This window comes from Rhinolophus ferrumequinum, chromosome 21, assembly GCF_004115265.2.
Source record: "Rhinolophus ferrumequinum isolate MPI-CBG mRhiFer1 chromosome 21, mRhiFer1_v1.p, whole genome shotgun sequence".
Taxonomy (NCBI): Eukaryota; Metazoa; Chordata; class Mammalia; order Chiroptera; family Rhinolophidae; genus Rhinolophus; species Rhinolophus ferrumequinum.
The window spans coordinates 27,236,405-27,259,832 of NC_046304.1; the positions used below are offsets into that span (position 1 = coordinate 27,236,405).

Genomic DNA, 23,428 nt, shown 5'->3' on the forward strand with positions numbered 1-23,428 from the left:
AAGATGACTTTTTACTCAGGATACTACCCCACCATCAACATTTTTATTTGGAGAGATGAGCAATTCAATTGTTAGTACTAAGATTATAGACTTAGGCCCTTTGTTCTCAAGAATGACCGACTTTGTATTGCCAAATGCACACTTTGAGTTCTAAATCCCCGCACGCTGGTTGCGGTGAATGAAGTACGCGAATGTTAGTATTCCCTGATGGCTAACTGGGCTTGTTTCTTTGTAGAACTTAACACTACCTGGTGGGCAGCAGCTCCCAGCCCAAGTTGTCGGTTTTAGGACGCCAAGGGAATGTGACCCCTCTGCCGTGTCCCACGAGTCCCATGCTGCCGCACGTGGCTGTGGTGTCGGGCAGGCAGGTGCGCTGCGCCGAGGGGGCTGGGCCTGCTCTAGCAGCACCACGCGGCGGGAACTCGAGGCCCCATTGGCTGCGCTATAGGGCGTGGCTGGGACTCGTGAGCCAACGGTCCCAGAGTCTGGAGGCCGGGCGCTGGCAGGAGGGGGCAGGGCGAAGCGAAGGCCGTGGGGGATCGAGAACGGGGTGGGAGAGCCAGGCTCGGCGGGGCGAGGCCCAGGGCCCGGGAGGGGGCGATGGAGGAGGCGCTGCTCTCCACCCCCATCAACCCCAACAACTTTCCCGCCAAACTGTGGCGGCTGGTGAACAGCCCTCGGTACCGCTCGATCCGCTGGGACGGCCGTGGTGAGGGGCTGCTCATCGACCAGCCGCTCTTCGAGGCCGAGCTGCTCAGCCCGCCTGGGGCAGGGGCCGGGGGCGGTGGCGGGGCCGCGGGCGTCGGGGGCGGCGGCGTCGGGGGTGCGGGGGCTGAGCCTGAGCTCTTCAAAACCACCAATTTCACCAGCTTCATCCGCCAACTCAACCTCTACGGCTTCCGCAAGGTGGTGTTGGGCGGGCCGGGCGCTCCAGGGCCCGGGCCGGGGCCGGGGGGCGGCGGGCCGGCGGGCGACGGGCCGCTCCACCACTTCCACAGCCCGCACTTCCGCCGCGACCAGCCGCAGCTGCTCGTGCACCTCAAGAGGCTCACCAGCGCCAACAAGGCCAAGCTGGCGGCCGGCCTGGAGGTGCCCTGCCGGCCGCCCAACCGCTTCCAGAGGCTCCTGATCACGTCGGCCTCCGCCTCGGCCTCCACCTCCCCGCTGCAGCACCAGGAGCCGCCACCGCCCGCAGGGCCCCGGCCGGAGCCGCACGGTGAGTCCCATCTGGCCTCCTCGGCCCTCGCCCACTGCAGGGCACATGGGCTCAGGAAGCAACCACCACTTCAAAGCGCATTGTCACACAGCCTCACCTTTGAGGTATCCGAAATGAGCCAGGATCCATTTTCTGCTGTATTTCCCCGAAGCAGGTCATGTCACCTCTAGCGTCCTCACTAGCACCAGCACCCCCTATCTGCCAGTACCTCCTCTGGAAAGAGTCCGAGGCGTGCAGTCCCTTCTATGTCCGCTAGTAGCTCAAGGGACTTCTGCTTTAGGCTCTCTTTCTGCTCTTCCTGTATCCTTCTTGAAATCCAGATCTCCATTGCCATTTACCTTCTAAACACTGTGAACATCTAGAATAAGTAGCCCTTTGTCTGGAAGAAACACAGAATGGTTTCCTTTGCTCTAATGGGAAGCAAAACAGAGTTACTGGACAGGCTGAGAATATGATGAAGGTCAAAGCAGGAAGGAAGAAAGCCGCGGTCAAGGAAACTTAGAACATTTATACCCACCAAGGGAAAGTGAACGAGATACCTTGAGTGGAAGTTTGTCCTTGGAGACACTTGCCATCTTCCACCCATTGACACAGCTATGAAATCTTGGAAGAAGTCTTTTGAGAGTAATCATATTTTAGGATCCAAGTAATGGATAGGACAGCAGGCATTGTTTATATATCTCAAAAACAAATATATATTTTATTGTTTACTAGATGTTGTTCCTATGTAGAATGAATTGGCTAAACAGTACTCTTATTGTAGCTAGTTAGTGCAGATGCTGATTTAAGATGTTACGGTTGGATACATGGAAGGCAAAAATGATTTTCTTTACAGCTTTCAAGTTTTAGTTAAAAAGAATATTAGAAAGCTTGTATTTACAGCTTTCGATTTTTCACTATTGGCTACAATCTTTCAGTATTGAAAAAATTTTGTATGTATAAATCTGTATTTACTAAAAGAAATTCTGTGAAAGTTATTTTATAAACTTGATTACTGGTGCTCTTCCCCTTCTTCCCAGAAGGTGAGGTGGCAATATACCCTTTCTCTTTTTAAAGAGTCGAGGATATGAAGTCCAAGAAAGCAACAGGATATAATATTGAGAATTCATTCTTTATCTTCAACTAGGAGAGTAATAGAAACATTTTCAGATTATGTTAACATGGATTTAACATAAAAATGTCTGGGTTACTTTTCAGTTATGGAAATCTTTTAAAATACACAAATGAAAATAACACTACGTTCAGTTTAACCTAAGCCCAGGATTATGAATGATGCAGCACTTTGTTCTTTTGGAATTTAGAAGATAAGGGATTAGGTTGTGTCCGTGGAGTTTAGAAGATAAGGGATTACCATTCTACCTGTTGGTATATGCAGAAGGTATGTCAAGTGTGGATTGCCTACACCATGGGCTTGGTTCACTAGGGAATTGTGTTATTGGATTGGGTGGGATGTAATTCTAAGTTCAAGAATACTGGCCCAACTTTGTGTTGCTTTAATTCCATGTTCTAAGTCCTTGACTCTTCTATTTTTCCTCATTTAATTTGTATTCTGCTCGAATTGCCTTGGTTATATGCCTGACTACACTGCTACTTTCTAGTTTCCATTTTGTTTTCTGTGTTCTACTTTACCGTGTTTCCCGAAAATAAGACCTAGCCGGACAATCAGCTCTAATGCGTCTTTTGGAGCAAAAATTAACATAAGACCTGGTCTTATTTTCCCAGTCTTATTTTCTTATAGTATGTAAAACGGGGTTTTACAGTAATTTTTGCTCCAAAAGATGCATTAGAGTTGACTGTCTAGATAGGTCTTATTTGTTTGAACACTTCTATGTCTTTTGCAGTAGAATCTTATACATTAAATTTCTTTTTGGTTTGTGTTATTCTTATTTGTTCCACAGTTATTTCTTTTAAGAATATGGTTAAGTGCCTATTTTTGTGCCTATTATTAAGGTTCCTGAATGTTTGGAAAGACTGAATGGAATTTCTAAAATTTCTAGGAAGTAGTTTACAATTAGAAAAATCTGGGTCAATCAATTGAGGTAAAAGGTAAGATGACTGAATAATTTAGAAGAGGCTTTTAACACTGGATATTTGATTTAATACTTGATTTAATTTTAGAGTTTGGCCACTTTGTCTTTTATGAGTCATATTGAGAACCAAACAAAAGTATATTTGATTATTTTTTCAGCATTATATGTATAATCTCATGTTCTGGATTCTGAACGTTTTTACCAGTACTAGATTTCTGTTGTGTTAAAAATGACTGAGAATGCAACATATCATAGGTGAAGAATAGAGTGTATTTTGTGACTTTGGGTTTACTATATCCAGGGGTGTAATGTAAAATTAACAAATGTGTTCTTGTTCTTTTATGCAGGACCAGTGGCTGTAGGACAATTCCACCGGTCATTCCGGCGAGATAGTTTGTCTCCTTACTCCTACGTATCAACTTCGTCCCACAACCACAATACTTTCCCTCTGAAAAATTTAGATCGGACCCCGATTCCTCCCAGAACGTGGCAGAACTCCCTTGGGATGCACCCAGGACAAGTGGAAACGTCTCCCACTTTTTCAGATAAAAGCGTTCAATTTCCTGTACTGCAGAGGTTTCCAACTGAAGTTACATATACTCTGCAGCCCAGCACCACATCCGTGCACGTTCAGCCAGGTCCTCAAACAATGGCCAGCTCCTCCCAAAAATACAGTAACTACACACCCTCAGCGCAGTACTCCCAAGCCTACTATCCAACAGGTATGAGAAATTGAAGTTCAGTGGATTCTCTTAAAGTACGTTATAGTGATATATTAGTGATATATATAGTGATATATATAGTGATATAGTGTATATATTTTTTAAGATTTTATTGGGGAAGGGGAACAGGACTTTATTGGGGAACAGTGTGTACTTCCAGGACTTTTCTTTTTTTTCCCAAGTCAAGTTGTTGTCCTTTCAATCTTAGTTGTGGAGGGCGCAGCTCAGCTCCAGGTCCAGTTGCCGTTGCTAGTTGCAGGGGGCGCAGTCCACCATCCCTTGCAGGAGTCCAACTGGCAACCTTGTGGTTGAGAGCCCACTGGCCCATGTGGGAATCGAACCGGCAGCCTTCGGAGTTAGGAGCATGGAGCTCTAATGGCCTGAGCCACCGGGCCCGCCCTGTGCATTTATATTTTTAAATTCATTTCTGCATGATTAAACAAAAAGAGGAATATACACCTAAGAAACGTCAAAGATTTCTCATCAAAACATAGTTTTAAGCAATATAGAAAGTTTCATTGTTTTCTTAAGGATTGTCGAAATTCTGTTGGTGCATAAAGGTGGATGTTTTTAGTGAAACTTGAATATTCAAAATGTGTCTTAGTAATGAAATTAATACTTAGTACACTGGAACCTTGCTGTAACTCTGTCCTTGGTGCAGAATTTTGTTTTCTTTTTAAAAAAATATTTATATACATATCATATATTTTATATTTTTAAATTTTATAGGTGAGAGTACCTACCTTATAATAAAATTATTTTAGTATCTCAGCAATGAAGTTTAATTAAAGAACATACTCTCCATCTCTTAAAACTAAATTATATCCTTTTAGTAAAAACATGATGGTGTGGTTTAACAGTAAAGTCCCTGCAATGTTAATCCCAGCCAACTAAGAACTGGGGAGTAGTAGAGAGGAGAACCTGACAATGACAAGCAAGGGCATTTAATACCTACTGGTAAATCTCAAGCTGCTACTTGGAATCCTTATATGATAGTGACCATCTGTGTAGCTTTTGGGTGGGTATCTTTTTTTCCTTTTCTTTTGTGGGGGGGATACATTTTTGCAAGATAATAGCCTTACCATTTTATTCAAATGTATATTCTATTTTGCAGAGGCAATATAGCCATGGTGTGTGTTTCATCATGTAGTGTGCTTTACACAGAGTGATGAAATAGGGCAATAGAAACAAGACAAGGGTCAAGGCTTTCAGAAAAGACCAGAGAGAGAAGAAAGGGTACATTTCTTTTCCCTATGAATTAAGACTCTAAGAATATTGGTTTTCTCAGATATGTAGATCTGGAAACAATCTCTAGAGGTATTTTGTTAGACTATTTTTCTCAGGCAGGACAAAATCAAAAGCTAAAATAAGTGGAAGGGAATGTAAATTAGATAAGGGAATTAAATAGTTTGTTGCCTTTTAAAAGTTATAAATCTGGTAACTATTCTATTTGTAACAGAACTTAACCATTTTCTAGCTGTAATATCCAATTATCTTCTTTTACTGTCAGCTCATTGCATTCTACCTAAATATAGTAGTAGAAGGAATTGCTTTATTTTTTGAAAGCATTTAAGTTTAATAATAAAAGAATAAAACTAGAGTTTAAATTACATTGGATTTTATAGATTATTAGAGCTGCTACTGTTTTCGTGGATGGCGTTGAGAAGAAAAAGGAGAAGGAATTGTACGGAGTAAGGAAGATTTAGCACTTTTAATCATTTTGCCTATTAGGAATTAAAAAAAAACTTTTATACCTTTTTATATGGAAAAAGGTTGAGGCCTAGTATTTTTTCAGACTATCAGCTACTTCTTTGAAGAACAAAAATATGTGTGTGATCTTTAAAAACAGAAGATGACTAATTTCATGTTATAAGTTATATATCTTGTTTTATATTTTGTAGCCCATCAACTGGACAGTAACTCGACCTCCCCTCCTTTTACCAATAAATGTTTTCCTTTCCTTTCCTAACCTCCTTCCAAGCTCCCCTCTTTAAACTACTGAAGACTCAGAAGCCTCTGAGGAGTCGAAATTTGGAAGGACTGCAGCAGGGAGATGTAAAAATGTGCTTGGCCTTCCAATTTGGTATTTTGGAGGCATTTTCCTATGGACATACAAGATATGGTGCTTAGGTTTTACATTGCTATTAGTCCTACACTTACAGTGCAGATGGTTATGATCTGGCTCAGGAGCCAAACTAGCCTGTATGATGTTTCTATGGGAAAATGTATTCAAAGTTCCAACAATTATCTTGGAAACTCCTAGTTCTAAATTTTATGGGAACCACTTACATATTATTTACTAGAAAACACTACTAATGAATATTATTCATTCTTTATAAAAATACAATTTGTTAAATTATTATGATTTAGGATATGTTATTTAAAAATATTTTACGTTAACTTGGATGTAAATTTATAAACTGAAAATTGCCTCCAAGAGTTCAAGGTAAAGACGAGGAAAGAGACATTTAAAGAACAAGTAAGTATTACTGATGTTTTGATAATATACAGTGCATATGAAATAGAATTTTGTGTTATCTGAATTTTTGTTTTGTCTTCTTTAATAGGGATAATTGAAATAACTATGAAGTTTCTGAGGTTATAAAAATAAATCTCATGCTGTCATGATGACTTCTAATACATAGAGCGGTTCTATGATATAATGAAGGCAAAACTTCTTTGAATATACTGAAGTACTATATAAATAAAAAGTTGTATTGTTAAATACAAAAGACCTGCTATGGAAAATAAAATGCCATTAAAAATACTGTACAAGTACTTAATTTTTCCAAATTTTAAGTGAAGGAAGCAAAAAGTAGTGAACAATTTAACCAATATTTAGTAAGTATCTGTTTATGGAGAGCATTACAAATGACTTTCCCAAAGTTGAATAGAGCATCATCTCAGAAACAGGATAATAATCACTCCCAAATTCAGCTCTTTAAGTCCTAATTAAATAACTGATTTTGGAATAATGATCATACTTGAAACCTTTCAAAGTGAACTATAAGACTTGAGGTTTGAATCAAATTTTAATAAAAAACAACATCCAACTTCATTTAAACATTAGTTATATTGAAAATAAACTTGGATCTGGTCTTCGAATAGTATAACCAGTAAATTTTGAATTTTGTAATATTTTATAAATTATTAATTTCCTTAGTAAAGCCAAACATTGAGACTAAAAAATTGCTATCAGATTGACTCATAAAATGACTCATTTGAATAATTTCTTACATTTTTCATTCCTCTCTTGAAGTGTCCAGTTTTTGCCTAGCTTGTTTACATTTTTTTCATTCTTATCACTCCTTCGAAGACAACATATTGTAGATCCAGTAGTAGTTGATTCTTTTTAGTCTTGCCCTATCTTGAATTCAGTTTTTTCCCTCTTATGTCATTTTCAGTGTGCTACTATAATTTAATTTCACTTTGTATAAAAAGCTTCATTTTAGACCTTTATATTTTACTCATTCTCTATATATTTAAACATATATAGGAGTATTAATGTATTCATATTTAGGTATAGAGAGAGTCCTCTATTGAGGAATTGTGTTTTTTTTAACTAATATTATTTGTTTTTTCAAAGTTAAGTTTTAAACTCAAAGCAGTGATTAGCAATTTGTAGCTGCTCTTCGTCTCATATTTTACTTAACAAATATTTATATAGCAGTCATTATGACCAGGCACTGTTCCAAGTACTTTCCACATTCATTCATTTAATCCTTACAACAACCTTATAAGTAGGGAATGTAATTATGCTCATTTTATAGCTTAGGAAACCAAAGCACAGCTAGGCAGAAGCAGGGCTGGGAACAAACCCAGGCAAACTGACTCAATAGCCCGTTCTTTTGGGCACTGTGCCCTGCTGCCTGCCTGCCTCCTGCCTCTCATACAAAGAGGGATGTTTTGTTTTGTTTTGCTTTGCTTTTGAGAGACTCTTTCCTGGTAGATCTCTTCCCCAGAGTTAGTTACTCCCATATAGTTAGTTACTATAGGGTAGACAATAGAGATTGGTGGAGGGACCTTCCCTTCTTTTCTACTAGTGGTAGTGGGACTGCTCAAACAGAGAAAACATACTTCAACTGCTAGAGTGGGAGTCCACTTTGGAGCCTCTGAGGAGTGGGGCTCCCTTTAATTCATTTCTGTACCCCCCCTACACCTAGCATTGTGCGTGGCTATACTGGGCCCTTAGTAAATAATTTATTGAATGGAATGAAATAATTCTAGTCTCAGCTTTGCAGTTAATCATCTGACATGACCTTCAAAGTGGCAATAATAGTTTGGGTCAGGGATTAAGTGAATTAATATATGTGAATAGACTAAAATTTAAAACACTATACATATAAAGGGTAAAATATTTTAAAACCTGTCTTTCAAATGAGCCTAGATATTAACACTTTAAAAGCTAAATCAAGTAAGGGGTGGCTGGTTAGCTCAGTTGGTTAGAGTGTGGTGCTAATAACAGCAAGGTTGCCGGTTTGATCCCCGCATGGGCCACTGTGAGCTGCGCCCTCCTTAAAAAAAAAAAAAAAAAAGCTAAATCAAGTAATTTGTAAGAATATATACTTCCCCCCAAGGTACATATGATTTTTAAATTTTTTATTGGAAAAATATATCGCATCATTATTTTTAAATTTTTCTGAATTGACTATTGGACAAAAAGAGTCACATTATTGTTTTAAAGTACATTTAAATTCTAAAGAGTTGATCTTTAAGCTTCTAATCCTACATAATATACACAAACAAGTATAGAATCTGGAATTATAAGAACTTTCCAATGCTCTTATCCTTGTGCTCAGGTAGTCTGTATTGTCAATTTCTCTGAAAAGGCCTGATTTTGTTCTTATGGAAAGAGGTATTTGGCATAGATACACCAGAAAGTTCTCTTTAGTTGGCAGAAGAAACTAAGCAAAAGCACAGTTATATTTGCCTTTCTTTTATTGAGGTAAAATATACATAATACAGAATTTACCATTTTAACCATTTTTAAGTATACAGTCCTGTGGCATTAAATACATTCACGTTGTTGTACTAGCACCACCACCATCCATCTCCAGACCTTTTTCATCTTCCCCAACTAAACTCCAGACCCATTAACACTAACTTCACATTCTTCTCTCCCCTCAGCTCCTGGCAACCATCATTCTACTTTCTTAAAGAATTTGACAACTATAGGAACCTCATGTAATGAGGATTCATACAATATTTGTCCTCTTGTGGTTGACTTATGTCACTTAGCATAATATCTTCAAGGCTCGTTGATGTAGCATATGTCAAAATTTCCGTTTTAATGCTGAATGGTTTTCCATTGTATGTATGTACTACGTCTTACCCATTTATCTGTTGATAGACACTGCGTTGCTTCCGCCTTTTGGCTGTTGTGACTAATGCCGCTGCATAGGTGCACAAATATCTGTTCTGCTTTCACTTCTTTTGGGTATATGACAAAGATGACCTGCACTTACCTTACCATCAGTGGGGAGATGTTGGGGTTCTAGTTGCTATAGTAACTTACCTTGAAATTAATTTACTATTTGGATGTTTTTCCTTTTGAGCATTTATATACCAGGCAATTTTCCCACTGTGGACACTGTACTACTATTCTGGAGTAGATTCAAGTTCAAAACAATTATATATTTGAGTTACCTCCAAAGAAGAAAGTGTATGAACTTGTTTTGCTAACCTATAATGGAAAAGAAAATTTTTACCTTTAGATAATTTTTAGTAATCTGGCTTCTTTTATTACTAGAATTGTTTTCAAAATATAATCAGCTCATATTTATATCTGAACTAGAATCTTGTCCATTATTTCCAGTTTTTCATTCTACATACAATTTAATGCCTTAAGTGAACACTGCCTTCAGGAAGACACTGGAAGATCTTTATGCAGAAGAATGTGTTTTAGGACATAGTGATAAACTCAGTTTTATAAATGTTAGTGCTTCGCAATGCTTTAATAATGCACACTAGATTAATTTGTCGTGTGGTAAGAACATAGTTGCATTTCTATAGTTATGTTTTCATATTTAATGAACCTACTAATCTATTTTGCTGACTATACAAAGTAGGACTGCACTGGTAAGGAAATAACCATTGAGGAATCTTGTTGGATTATCTATTCAAGTCCTTTTCTTCATGCGATTACCTTTCACCTTTCTATTTGTTACTGGACACTTTAAGGGACATTCACTATTTTGCCGTTTCCTTAGATAACCAAATCAGCTATCAACTATATATTAATATATTCTGTTGTATTTTCTATTTTATTTCTCCAAGAAATTTATTTTAAAGTATATTTAAACAACTATTCAAAATGTTTAAACCAGTGGAGTCAAACATAGCAGTATCTGCAAATTAAAGCTAATATCTTTCATTGATTTATTTTTAACAAAACACTTTGATGGTGGTGCCCTGATGGGTGAAAAACCTGCAGCTTCTCACTGAGTGAGTCTTTTCCTGCCGCTAGAGGGCTAGATTTTCCTTAACTGTTATAATAAAACTCTAGAAAAAAAATCCCAGTTTTTTTGAGTTTTGGCAAACCCTGCAGACCTCTCCTCAGTTGTTTGGCTTTTTTTCGTTTAACTTATTTCTTAGGATATTTATGCTTTCAAATATGCTGGGAAACCAAATTCAAACCCCAAACATTTTAATTGTATATTTGAATAATCTCCCAGAGTAAAGTGTAAGAACCTGTTTGCCTAACCTCTATTGGAAGTGACAACAGCTTGAATTTTATGTGGCCATCTTAGTAATATCTGGCTTTTTTAATCGCTGGAATTGTTAAAATGATATCATTTAGAAGACATCAACCCTTATATTTCTATCTGAACTACAATTCTGTAAATTATTTCAAGTTTTTTCCTTTCATGTGCAAAATTTAATGCCATAAGTTGCACACTGATGTAATAAGAAAATATGTATTTCTAGTATACCTTTATGAACTTCTGACATTTTAAAAATCAGTAGTCAATAATGGAGAAATAAGGAAGCATTTCAATGTATTTTTACAATCATTAGGCTAATTTACTTTCAAAGATTATGGAAGGCGATTAGTTATTTTATTAGCACACTCGAAATATGAAAAATGTGGACATAAAAAGAGAAAGTTGCCACTTTATAATAAAAACACCTTAAAAATATTCAGCAAGTAGAGTCCTAGTAAAATTAAAAACCTACATTTTAGGAAGAAGGAAAGATTAGAGAAGTACTGTGATATATTAAAGGGCATGTGCTTTGGAGTTTGATTACTGCCTCTGTTACTACCAGCTTTGTGACTTGCAACAAATTATTTAACATCTCTGAGCTTTAGTTTCCTTACTTTTGTAAAGTAATGTTAATACCTCAGTCAGTTGTTGTTTGGATTAAATGAAGCAAAATATGTAAAGCACCTAGTACTGTGCTTGGGACATGGTAGGTGCTCAATAAATGTCATCCTCTGTTTAATCCAAAGGTGTGATGTTATAACTGATTCTCATTCATTCTGGAGAGTCTCTCTCTGGAAAAGAGGAGACTCAACCTATTATTAAGACTGCATCTGTAAGTATAACTATCCCACTATAAAGAGTTCAATCTTTTCATGGTGTCCTAGCTATAGAGAGAAAGTTTGGAAAAAATGTATTTCTTTAGTTAAAAATAATAGCCGTGTGAGCTATTTATGTATGTATTGATTGCTTACTGTATGCTGGTACTAAGTGCTTTATGCATATTAACTCATTCATTCCTCACAACAAACTTGTGAGATAGGTACTATTATTATTAACAAACTTGTTAGATAGGTACTATTATTATTCCTATTCTAATAGGATGCAGAAACCGACTGTCTAAAGAGATTAACCTTGCTCAAATTTATTCAGCTATTAAATTTTTGGATCTGGGCTCCCGGATCTCCAGGATCTTCAGTCTGGCTGTAGAATCTGAATTCCTAACTCCTTTTCTAAATGGTTAAAACATTTTTTTCATAGATTTCACTGGATGCATTATATAATACTAGGAATTGTTTGGAGAGTATTTCATACTTAATCTATCCTTAAAAACACACCCTCCTGCAAATGTTTGTTACTGTTAAAATGATTGAAATAATTATTTTGGAATTCCAAATATGTTCTGATATTTTTAACAAAAGGAAATTACTTTTAATAAGAATAAATGTTTTGTTAGAAAGGTAACAAAGTGTTTCGGTGCTAAAGAAATCATTCATAAAAGAAGATATGACCCTTTTAAATGGCTTTTAAAATTATTTTACTACCATGTTGTTTTCAACAAATAATAGTACCTGAATATATTTTATCGCACCCACAAAGGAAAGCTTTTGAAACTTTTCTTTCCAAGTTGAAAAAGGGGAGTCCCTTGCATGCTATAGAGGTTTATTTTGGTTGATGGCTGTTCTGTGTTTGAATTTGTTCCAGCTGTGCTACAGTGCTGCTCTCCTCCTACCCACATTGATGCTCTCAGTAGTTGTGTCACTCCCACTGCCTCTTCCTATGCACACTGCAACTACTTCCAGGTAAGATCTTGGAACAATGGACATAAGAGGTCTGACAATTAAGTTCACGAACTCATCCTAGAAAAAGTGCTATATACCTCATTGCTGAATATCACTACGGTCACCTTTGAAGTACTCCCCCTGGGAAGCTATGCACCAATGCCAGTGCCTAGTCCACCCTTCAAAGCAATTTTGGAACTCTTTTTCTGGAATGGCCATCAGAGCTGTCATCCTGTTACCCTTGATATCTTGAATGTCATCAAAATGTCTTCTTTCAATATTTCCTTTATCTTCGGGTAAAGAAAGAAGTCGTTGGGGGCCAGATCAGGTGAGAAGGGAGGGTGTTCCAGTAGAGTTATTTTTTTACTGGCTAAAAATGCCCTCACAGACAGTGCCGTGTGAGCTGGTGCATTGTCGTGATGCAAGAGCCATGAATTGTTGGCGAAAAGTTCAGGTCGTCTGACTTTTTCATGCAGCCTTTTCAGCACTTCCAAGTAGTAAACTTGGTTAACTGTCCAGTTGGTACAAATTCATAATGAATAATCCCTCTGATATCAAAAAGGGTTAGCAACATTGTTGCAACAAGTTTGCAAACTTAATTGTCAGACCTCATACTCTGTATATCAGGTACAATATTGTTGACCTTCCAGAATTTCAAAGTGTACTTTTATCTTAATGAATAGCTAGAGGAAAGCTGTGGATTATGACCTCAATTCTCTCAATTCTAAAAAAAGAGAGTTGACATAAATGATGCCTGAGGATTCTTCTCAGCTTGCACTGCTCAATATAGTACGCAGTAGCCACGTGTGGTTTCTAATTTAAATTTAAATTAATTAAAATTGAATAAAATTTAAAATGCATTCCTCAGTCACGTTAGCCACATTTCAAGTGCTCAATAGTCTCATAAGGCTAGTGGCTACCAAATTACACAGCACAGATAAGAGAATATTTCCATCATTGCTGAAAGTTAGTTTGAACAGTGCTGTTCTAGGCTCTTCTGTGGTGAAATGAATACCCGACAAACCCTAAAAGGTTATAAGTCATTAAATGACAGATTCTTACAAGATGGTACTTACTTTTTTTTAAGGAAAAAAGAAAAACAATGTCAAAAATTAGAAATTTAAGTGGTGGTTTCCTTCAGCCCCCATGTTATAAACACTGTACTTCAATGATCTTCTCATTATTTATCATGAAACAATTGCTTTGATTCAAATGTTTTAGACTGCCATTCCTAGGTTAAATAACATGCTTTGTATTTTTATGCTATAATTGCATAAAGGTTGTAATTATGTGCTTGCTTTTGATATCATGCAGCTGAGATAGCTTCCATTTTTTTCCCTTTTAACTTTTTTATTTTTATTATTTTTTTAAATTTATTGGGATGACAATTGTTAGTAAAATTACATAGATTTCAGGTGTGCAATTCTGTATCACATCATCTATAAATTACATTGTGTGTTCACCACCCAGAGTCAGTTCTTCTTCCATAGCTTCCATTCTTAAGAGAATATCTTATTTGTGGCATTCCAGTACACAAAAGAACATTCTTTTTTTTTCTTTTTGAGAAAATCTACATGGAAAGTCAAACGATAATCAGATTGTTGTTTGAAGAATATAGAATCAGATCAGAGGGACTTAGTTGGACATTTTTAATGGCAGATATCATCAATCATCATAGTCCGTTCTATTTATCTTGACTAGAGGGACATATTTATCACACAAATTAGATGTTTTTGTTTGTGGATCCACACACTCTCTCCCATGAATCATACTGGAGATGCTGTGACAGTGCTCATATCTTGATTATGTTCATGTCTTAAATTATTTAAAACATCTTTAAAGACCTTTTATTACTACAAAGACACTACATGTTTATTATAGGAAAATAGAGAAAGGTAGACATAAGATTTTAAAATGGAAAGAAAGGGAAAGTGTTTTGGGTGCCATTCTAGAATTAATACAGTTAATTGGACTGTAGGTAAGTGTGTGCGTGAATGGTCAGTTTATTGTAATAGTTAAAAGAGCAAGAACTCTTGAATAAGGTGACCCTACGTCTGAAACCTGGCTTTATAAGTTATTTCATTATGACTTTGGGTAAATTACAAAGTTTCTCTGAACTTCAGTTTCATCATTTGGAAATGGAGATTATCACATTTCATAGATCTCTTATAAGGATTAAATGACATAATGTATGCAAAGCACTTTGCATGTGCCTGGCACATAGTGAGAACTCAATAAATGGTGCTGTTGACTATAGTAAAAGTAGGTTGATGCTTAAACTATTGAAATATGCGTTATTTGGTATTAGTGTTCTTTAAATCATTGACACAATCTTTGTAGTGTGTTTGGCAACATCAGCACCCTGCACATTTATTTAATAACGTATGTATTTTATGTTTATAATTTGAAACATCAATAAATCAACAAACATTTATTGAATGCCTACTCTGTGCAAAGCTCTACATTTGGCAGCATCAACTCATTACATGTTTTATTTAATCGTTACTTTTCAGTATTTTATGTTCACAGCTTGAGATCATTTATTACCAAACATGTCATTGAATGCCTACTCTGTACAAAGTACTACGTATAAGAGAATACATCTTAAAGATATCAATCTAAAAGTGACAGCTAGTTTTAATCTATTTTTTTATTATTAAAAGTAAATCTCAGGAACCAATGGACATTCGATATTCCATCCATTTTTTCTGAGATCATTTGGAACAGAGTATCAGTACCTCCCCCTGAATCTATAGAAGCATTGGTGGACTTGTGAGCATCCTGTGTTTGAAATTTCCTTACTGAATTCCTAAAACAGTGTATGATAGATAGAAGTGATGTTTTTGTCAACCTTTATGGAAGAATTTGGTATACAGACATTTTATCAGCAAATAGGTATTTGGGTACGATCGCTTTTTTATTTTGTTTTTTAACTCTGAGAAATTATTGGAAGGAGCAGCTAAGCCATAATTCATCTCCAACTTGAGTAGTATTTGTGCAGGAAGGGCTACTGTTCAGCACACACCAGGTAAGGGGAAAAGAAAAATTCCTAATAAAGCTTAAAGTACGTAATTCTTTTTGCTAAAGACTGTTCTAGTGGAGAATTTGTTCAGATTTTATTTGGGTTTAATACCAGTTCATTATGCTTTCCAGAAGCATCATGTCCCAGTATTAAATTTAAGTATTAAACTTAACATAGTGGTTGACATATAATTGCTACCATGTTTACCCGAAAATAAGACCTAGCTGGACAATCAGCTCTAATGCGTCTTTTGGAGCAAAAATTTATGTAAGATCTGGTCTTATATTATTATAGATAAGACCCAGTCTTATAGTAAAATATGGCTGGGTATTTTATATTATATTATATTATATTATATTATATTATATTATATTATATTATACCCGGTCTTATTTTACTATAGTTTTATATATTAATTTTTGCTCCAAAAGACGCATCAGAGCTGATTGTCCGGCTAGGTCTTATTTTCGGGGAAACACAGTAAGTAAATGTTAACAATAGAAATTGAAGCTACCACTGCTGAAAAGTTGATTGACATCCAAGTTTTCTTAGTGAGATTTAGTTTAAGTTTAATCTATTTATGTTTAGCATTCATCAGCCTAAATGTTGTTGCTTTCCTCCTTAATCTCATATTTAATTTTCTATCCAAACAGTCCTATTTTCTCTTTTCCCAGAATCCTCCAATGCAGTCCTCCTATCCAGTTGAATTTCTGCCTTCTAATTGGACTTGCAGTGCTACTGATGAAAATAAAAAGACAGAAGTAAACCTAGAGGCTGTTTTTCAGATAGTAGATGAATTGCATTCCTCCCCTAAATTGGAGATGGTAAAGGTGGAGCCTGTTGAGAATCAGTGCCCAACATCTCAGTCTAACAGAGGCCAACATATCCTAGCTAATTCAAGCAACAGCAATCCATCTTCCACAAGTCAGGCTAGCCAGCTGGAGCCACTTACTCCTGTAGGCTCTGATATTACATCTTTCGTGGTCGGGACAGAACAAGCAATTACCTGCTCTCTACCACAGTCACCTGAGTACATCTATACCATCCACACAGCTCAGCCTGTTGAAAATACTACAATGCAGGAATCTGCAACCATTCAACAAGCTCATATCAAAGTGAAGGAGCAGCTAAGCCATAATTCATCTCCAACTTCATTAGTATTTGTGCAGGAAGGGCTACCGTTCAGCACACACCAGGTAAGGGGAAAAGAAAAATTCCTAGTAAAGCTTAAAGTACCTAATTCTTTTTGCTAAAGACTGTTCTAGTGGAGAGTTTGTTCACATTTTATTTCGGTTTAATACCAGTTCATTATGCTTTCCAGAAGCATCATGTCCCAGTGGTTCTGCACAAAAGATTCAGAAAGAAGTAACATTAACCCCCAGGCATCCTCTACTATGTTATATGGTCTGAAGTCAATCTCTAGAGAGGCAGTTTGAGCATTGTGGCATAAGATTTATTTTCATGTAAAAGCATGCCTTCAGGTTTGCTTCCTGTTTCCTATCTTAATTTGGATGGACTAGGTGTGCTCGACTGATTAAATTCCACTACTCAGAAGGGATGGTATATCTGACAGATAATATCAGGACTTCCTAACCATTTGTAGTATGGAAGGAAATAAGAAGATGGTTGGAGGTATTATTATGCTTTCTTATATCATTATTGAATTCTAATTTGACTTGTGAGTATACTGTGTTTGAATTTCCTTACTAATATCTGCGTTCCTAAAGCAGAACTCTGACTCTAGTTTGAGAGACATATTCTGAAGGTAGGGGCTAATTCCTTTATTGCTGCTAGTTTGGGACCAGAAAATGAATAAACTTTGATTCTAAATAAAAGAACATACAGATTAAAATCACTTTTTGAGTTAATTTAATAAGTATTTCTTTAATAAGTAAAAGAGTTAATTTTTTTCTTGATCTTAGCCCTTTTTTTCTTCTCATTTTGGATTTTATTTCTTTAATGTGACTGAAAACTATCTTCATTGTTAGAGAGTCCCAAGATAACTTTTAGGAAGTTTTTTTTTAATACATTCTTTTTTAGCTCTAATTTTAAACCCAAATGTCTTAAGGTTTCTGTCAACTCATTTTTCTTTTTGAGCCCAACTGTTGAGACCCAGTATATTGTGTTAAAATAATATAAATTCAGTAGACCAAAGATAGGCCCATTATGTTTCAAATATGCCTATGGAAAAAACATAAATTTGTCTTTGTTCCTTCATAGTCACATCCAAAATATTAGATTTCATATCTTAGAATTGCATTCACATGGTTACTTTTTCTCTAAAATATATATTTAAACAGCTTTTTTGCAAGCTATGATTTTAATTTCTAGCTTTATTTCATTATATAGTTCTATTTTTAAATAAATTCATAAGGAAACAGAGTATTTCAGAAATTGGTCACTTTTTTGAAGGGATTTGACATTTCAAAGAAAACTTAGGAACTCCCAAGAAAGAAACTCATATCTCATAAACAAGGCAGATCTAGATTTTATAGGGGTGAAGCTTACACAATTTTGAGGGCCTCTTTAAGACAAAGAATACAAAATTAGTAGAATAAAGTGTCCACAGCCCCAGCGACATCATCCAATAGGATTATGCCTATGGCCATTTCAATATGACCAACAGGAGGGAAGTCTGATGGAGGGGATGCTAGCGTGGAAAAAGATAGTGATCTTAACCAATTGTAAATTTTTGTGTGTGAGTTTTTCCAAAAAAGAATCAACAAGCTTCATGGTAAATCTTCCAGTGAGTAAAAAGTAAATGTTTTAGCTCTACATGCATTTCAAATTATGCATGTATTATAATTTGTATTATAGGAAGATACACATCTGACTACCAAATATTCAAATTAGATCAACATAATCAAAGCTAGTAGTATTCATAAGGATCTTTACAAGCATGTTTGTTGCATCATGTTTCTATAATAGAACTCCTCTGATAAAATAACTTCTCATAGATATTTGGGGAAATTCAATATAATGAGTGGGTTTAATATTTTAGGTGGATGCCAGAATAAAAAGCCAGACCAATCCACCTGAGAATATCTTGCCTTCAGAACAGATGGGATTCCTTATTTCAGAAATGGGGACTGCTAGCAAACCTAGTAGAGACACAGGTTTCTCCACTCCAGCCAGATACAGAGAGCGAAGAAGCAACTCACAGCAAGGAAAGTCCCCTGGTAAGGATTATCATGTTCTAGAATGTTAGAAGTAGAAACATGGTGTAGAATTCATATATGAATGACAGTTTTTCTGGGTCTTCATTTATTATTATTTGTATTATACTTATCACATTGCTGTGTATATAACTAATTTTAACTCTGTTTTTTCTTAATTGTCCTTGTAAAGTATGTAAAAGTTTTTTCCCCTAATATTTCCTGTAAGAATTTGAGTTTTTGAAAAGGTAGAACATAGTAAGTAAAAGCGAAGGAATGTGGATTATTTAACTTGGAGAAAGCAAAGATGAAGAGTGATTTAATAACTGCTTCAGATGCCAAAGACTTTGTAATTATAGATGCACTTGTTCTCTTATTAACAGACTATAGGACAAGAGGAAATGCACTTACATTGCAGCAGGAAAAACTAGATGGACATTAAACACATTATCCTCAGCACATTATAAAGATACCGTAAAGTATGACTCTGTGTCACTAGGATTGTTTCTCTTGTGGTTTGTAGGAGCCCAGAATTAGTGATTGTTTTAGGCACATACATACAGTTGGTTTTACTCTAGGGCAAATTGGGAAAAATCATTTTTTAAAGAAAATGGTGACATCTAATAAAATGTGTTCCTTCTGTGATCCAAAAACACGTCATCAGAATCTACAGTGAGCAACTTTAATATTCTCAAATTATATGCATGGCAGAGGCATGCAATTCAAGTAGATTTAGTCAGTCATCTTAACCTATAAAAATTTGAAAAATGTTGAGAACTTCTGTGAGACTTTCTCCAAAAAGTAAACTAATAGTGATATATTCGAGACGTTGTTTAGACTCATTGGGTTCTTTTTGCAAAACACCTTTTAGACTAAAAAGTATCTTGATCACTCATTCATTAAACTTGGCTTTCACAGTTACTTTTAGTTGAGTATGTGATCCAACCCATGATCAAAAATTAAGATTTCTCACCACTAAAGATGTTTAAAACATGGCATAAACCTGGAATGCAATTTAGAAAAGGACAGGAACTAGTATTTACTGCATACCTATTTTTATGCTACACAACAAACTCGATGAAAGTGGTATTGTTAGCATTTTAAGAGATCAGGAAAGTTAGGCTTGTGGAGGATAAGTAACTTGTTCAAAGTCACACATTTATTAATGCAGCTAATATTGTATTGGGTTTCTTTCTGGTCTCTTTATCCTAGTTCATTGAATCCAACAATATTTAAAAAGGATAATACACCATAATCGAGTAGAGTTTGTCTCAGGAATGAAAGGCTTCATTGATTTTCAAATATTTAATAGTGTTATTCACCGTATTAACAGAATAAAGGGGAAAAATGATTTCAATAGATGCAGGGAAAGCACCTGACAAAATTCAGCATTCATTCATAATCAAAACTCTCAATAAAGTAGGCATAGGAGAAAATTCCTCAAATTGATAAAGAGCATCTATAAAATATGTATAGCAAAGATCGTAATAAATGGTGAAAGACTGAACTGTTTACCCCAGAGACTGGGAATAAGGCAAGGATGCCCTCTTTTACCACTTTATTCAGTATTGTACAGGTGGACCTAACCATTGTAATAGTCAAGAAAAAGAAATAAAAGGCGTAAAGATTGGAAAGGAAGAAGTGAAATTGTACTTCATGTGATATGATTATTTATGTAAAAAAAGTCTAGGGAATCTATAAAACAACTACTAGAATAAGTGAATTTAGCAAGGTTGCAGGACATAGGGTAATATAAAAAAATCAACCGTATTTTTATAAACTAGCAGCACATCATTGGAAATGAAATTTAGAAAAACCAAATATTTACAGTAGGACCAAAATCATAAGATACCTAGAAACAAATTGAAAAAAGATGTCTAAGACCTCTACACTAAAAACTACAAATTTTGCTGAAAGAGATTAAAGAAGGCATAAATAAATGGAAAGATATGCATGTTCATGGATAAGAACACCCAATATGGTAAAGTGATGGTTCTTCCCAAATTGATATAGAAATTCAATGCAATGCCAATCAAAATTCCAGTAGACTTTTTTTTTTTTTTTAATGACAAGCTGATTCTAAAATTTAAAAGAAAATGCAAAGGACATAGAGTAACCAGAGCAATTTTTAAAAACAAAAAGTTGAGGGACACCTCACCTGATTTCAAGACTTACATAAAGCTACAGTAATCAAAATAGTTTGGTATTGGTGAAAAGGTAGACATAGGAGTAAAACAAAATAGAGAGTACAGAAATAGATCCACAGTGTGGTCAATTGGGTTTCAACAAAGGTGCCAAGGCAAATGCAGTGGAGAAAAGAAAGTCTTTTTAACAGAAGGTAGCATTGACCCATTCCTCACACCATACATAAAAATTAACTCAAAATGAATTACAGACCTAAATATAAAACCTAAAACTATAAAATTTCTTGGAAAAAAAAAAAGAAAAACTGCTACTTTAAGGTGGGCAAAAATTTCTTAGAACACAAAAAGCATGATTAATAAAGAAAAATTGATAAATTAGATTTCATCAAAATTTAAAACTTTTTGCTCTTTAAAAGACACCATTCAGAAAACAAAAAAGCACGCCAAGGGCTAGGAGAAAATATTGATAACATATATCAAAATGAAGGACATATCTAGAATGTAAAAAGAACTCTTATGCAATTCAAAAATGGGAAGATATGAACAGACATTTCACAAAAGAAGACATAAAAATGGCCAGTAAGCACTTGGAAAGATGTTTAACATGTTTAATCATCAAGGAAGTCAGATTAATACAATACAATTAATACAATGTGATATCATTATATCCCCATTAGAATGGCTAAAATTTTTTAAGATTTTTATTAAAAATATAGCTAGCATACAATCTTATATTAGTTTCAGGTATACACCATAGTTATTCAACATTTACATACCTAAGAAGTGATTACCATGATAAGTCCAGCAACCAGCTGACACTGTACCATGCTATCACAATATTATTGACTGTATTTCCCATGCTGTACATTACATCCACATGACTTATTTGTTTTATACCTGGAAATTTGGACCTCTTCCTGCCTTTCACCTATTTCCCCTTTTTTAATTTTTCAATTACAGTTGACATTCAATATTATTTTATATTAATTTCATGTGTACAGCATAGTGGTTAGACATTTATATAATTTGTGATCCCCTTGACTAGTCCAGTACCCCCCTGGCACTCTACATAGTTATTACCATATTATTGACTATATTCCCTATGTTTTGTTCTACATCCCCATAACTGTTTTGTGCTACCAATTTGTACTTCTTAATCCCTTCCCCTTTTACACCCCCCCCCGCCGAAACCCTTCTCATCTGGCAACGATCAGAATGTTCTCTGTATCTATGAGTTTGTTTCTGTTTGTTCATTTTGTTCTTTAGATTCCACATATAAGCAAAATCACACTGCGTCTGTCTTTCTCTGTCTGGCACTCCACTCTGCTCAATACCCTCCATGCCACCACAGATGGCGAGAACTCATTCCTTCTCATGGCTGAGCAATGTTCCATTGTATATATGTATATATATGTATCACCTCCTCTTTATCCACTCACCCATCGACAAGACACCCAGAGGCTGCCTCCACATTTTGGCCGTTGTAAACAATGCTGCAATGAATGTATGGATGCACATGTCCAGATGGTTCTCTATGTTGATTGTTCTATAATTTAGTTGTATTTTTAATGTGTTCACGGGAGGAGGCAAGCACAGTGTTTATCTACTACACCATCTTGGATCTCATAGAATGGCTAAAATTTTTAAAAAGGAAAATAACAGGACCATACCAACTGTTGATGAGGCACTCGGAATTCTCATACATTGCTAGTGGGAATTAAAAATAGGATAACCACTTTTGGAAACAGTTTGACAGTTGGCAGTTTCTTTAAAATTAAGTGAAACATATACCCACCACCCAGTCCATCCATGTCCACGCAAAGACTTATACATGAATGTACAAAGCAGGTGTTTTTTTTTGTTTGCTTTTTGTAATAGCTAAACAGCCCTAAGGGCAACTACAAATTTCCATCAAAGAGTGAATGGATATATACATTCCTGTATATCCATACAGTGGAATACTACTTAGCAATAAAAAGGAACACACTATTGATATACACAAATCATTATGTTGAAGTAGTCCTTGGGGAATATGTATTTCTTTGGAGCAATCCAGTTTTTGTTGCCTACTTTCTGCTTGAGTGGATCTAAAGAGTCTGGGGATTACTTTAGAGCCTGAAAAGTTACACAGCAGGCCAGTTGTATAAATGCTAGTTATTTCTCTAGCATTTCAATTCTTAAAAAAAACAAAACATGGTAGACTTTTGTTTTGTTTGCCTTTGTTCATTCCAAATGTAAGTTGTAACAGTCAGAGGTCTCATTTAGATAGTTTTAAAACCTGAAAAGTCTGGTATTTGATTTACTGTCTGTGCTTTGCCCATCCCCTTCCCTCAACATAATGACACCTATATTGAGATCATCTGAAAGAATGTGTTTGGAGAGATAACACCCTTACCCTGCTCTTTGCCATAGAGCTCTCTCCCACTGTCTATCAGAGATACTTGAGGGAAGCTTGAGGCCCTCTTTAGAGCTACCTCTTACAATTGCTTCAAGTTGGGATATTGCAGCAGTTGGATGCACAACCCAAATTACTGAACCCTAGTCAATTGTTTATCAACCACAAGCAGAGAAATATTCCCTTCCCTCTCTACTTGTACACTGCCTACCTCTTGTTTTAGGGCTTTGCTGAATGTGTGAAGAAACAGCCAACGCATTAT

At 35.9% G+C, this 23,428-nt stretch overlaps 1 protein-coding gene across 1 annotated transcript in view; it reads left to right on the forward strand.

Moving 5' to 3' along the window:
• The first annotated feature begins 600 nt into the window (after nt 1–600).
• The window catches only part of HSF5 (heat shock transcription factor 5), a 34,227-nt gene continuing 11,399 nt past the window's right edge, over nt 601–23,428 (forward strand). Inside the window, exons 1-5 of the mRNA XM_033091308.1 lie at nt 601–1,216; nt 3,594–3,968; nt 12,374–12,471; nt 16,147–16,668; nt 18,474–18,651. Coding sequence (XP_032947199.1) covers nt 601–1,216; nt 3,594–3,968; nt 12,374–12,471; nt 16,147–16,668; nt 18,474–18,651 — 1,789 coding nt within the window. The remainder of the gene's footprint in view (nt 1,217–3,593; nt 3,969–12,373; nt 12,472–16,146; nt 16,669–18,473; nt 18,652–23,428) is intronic.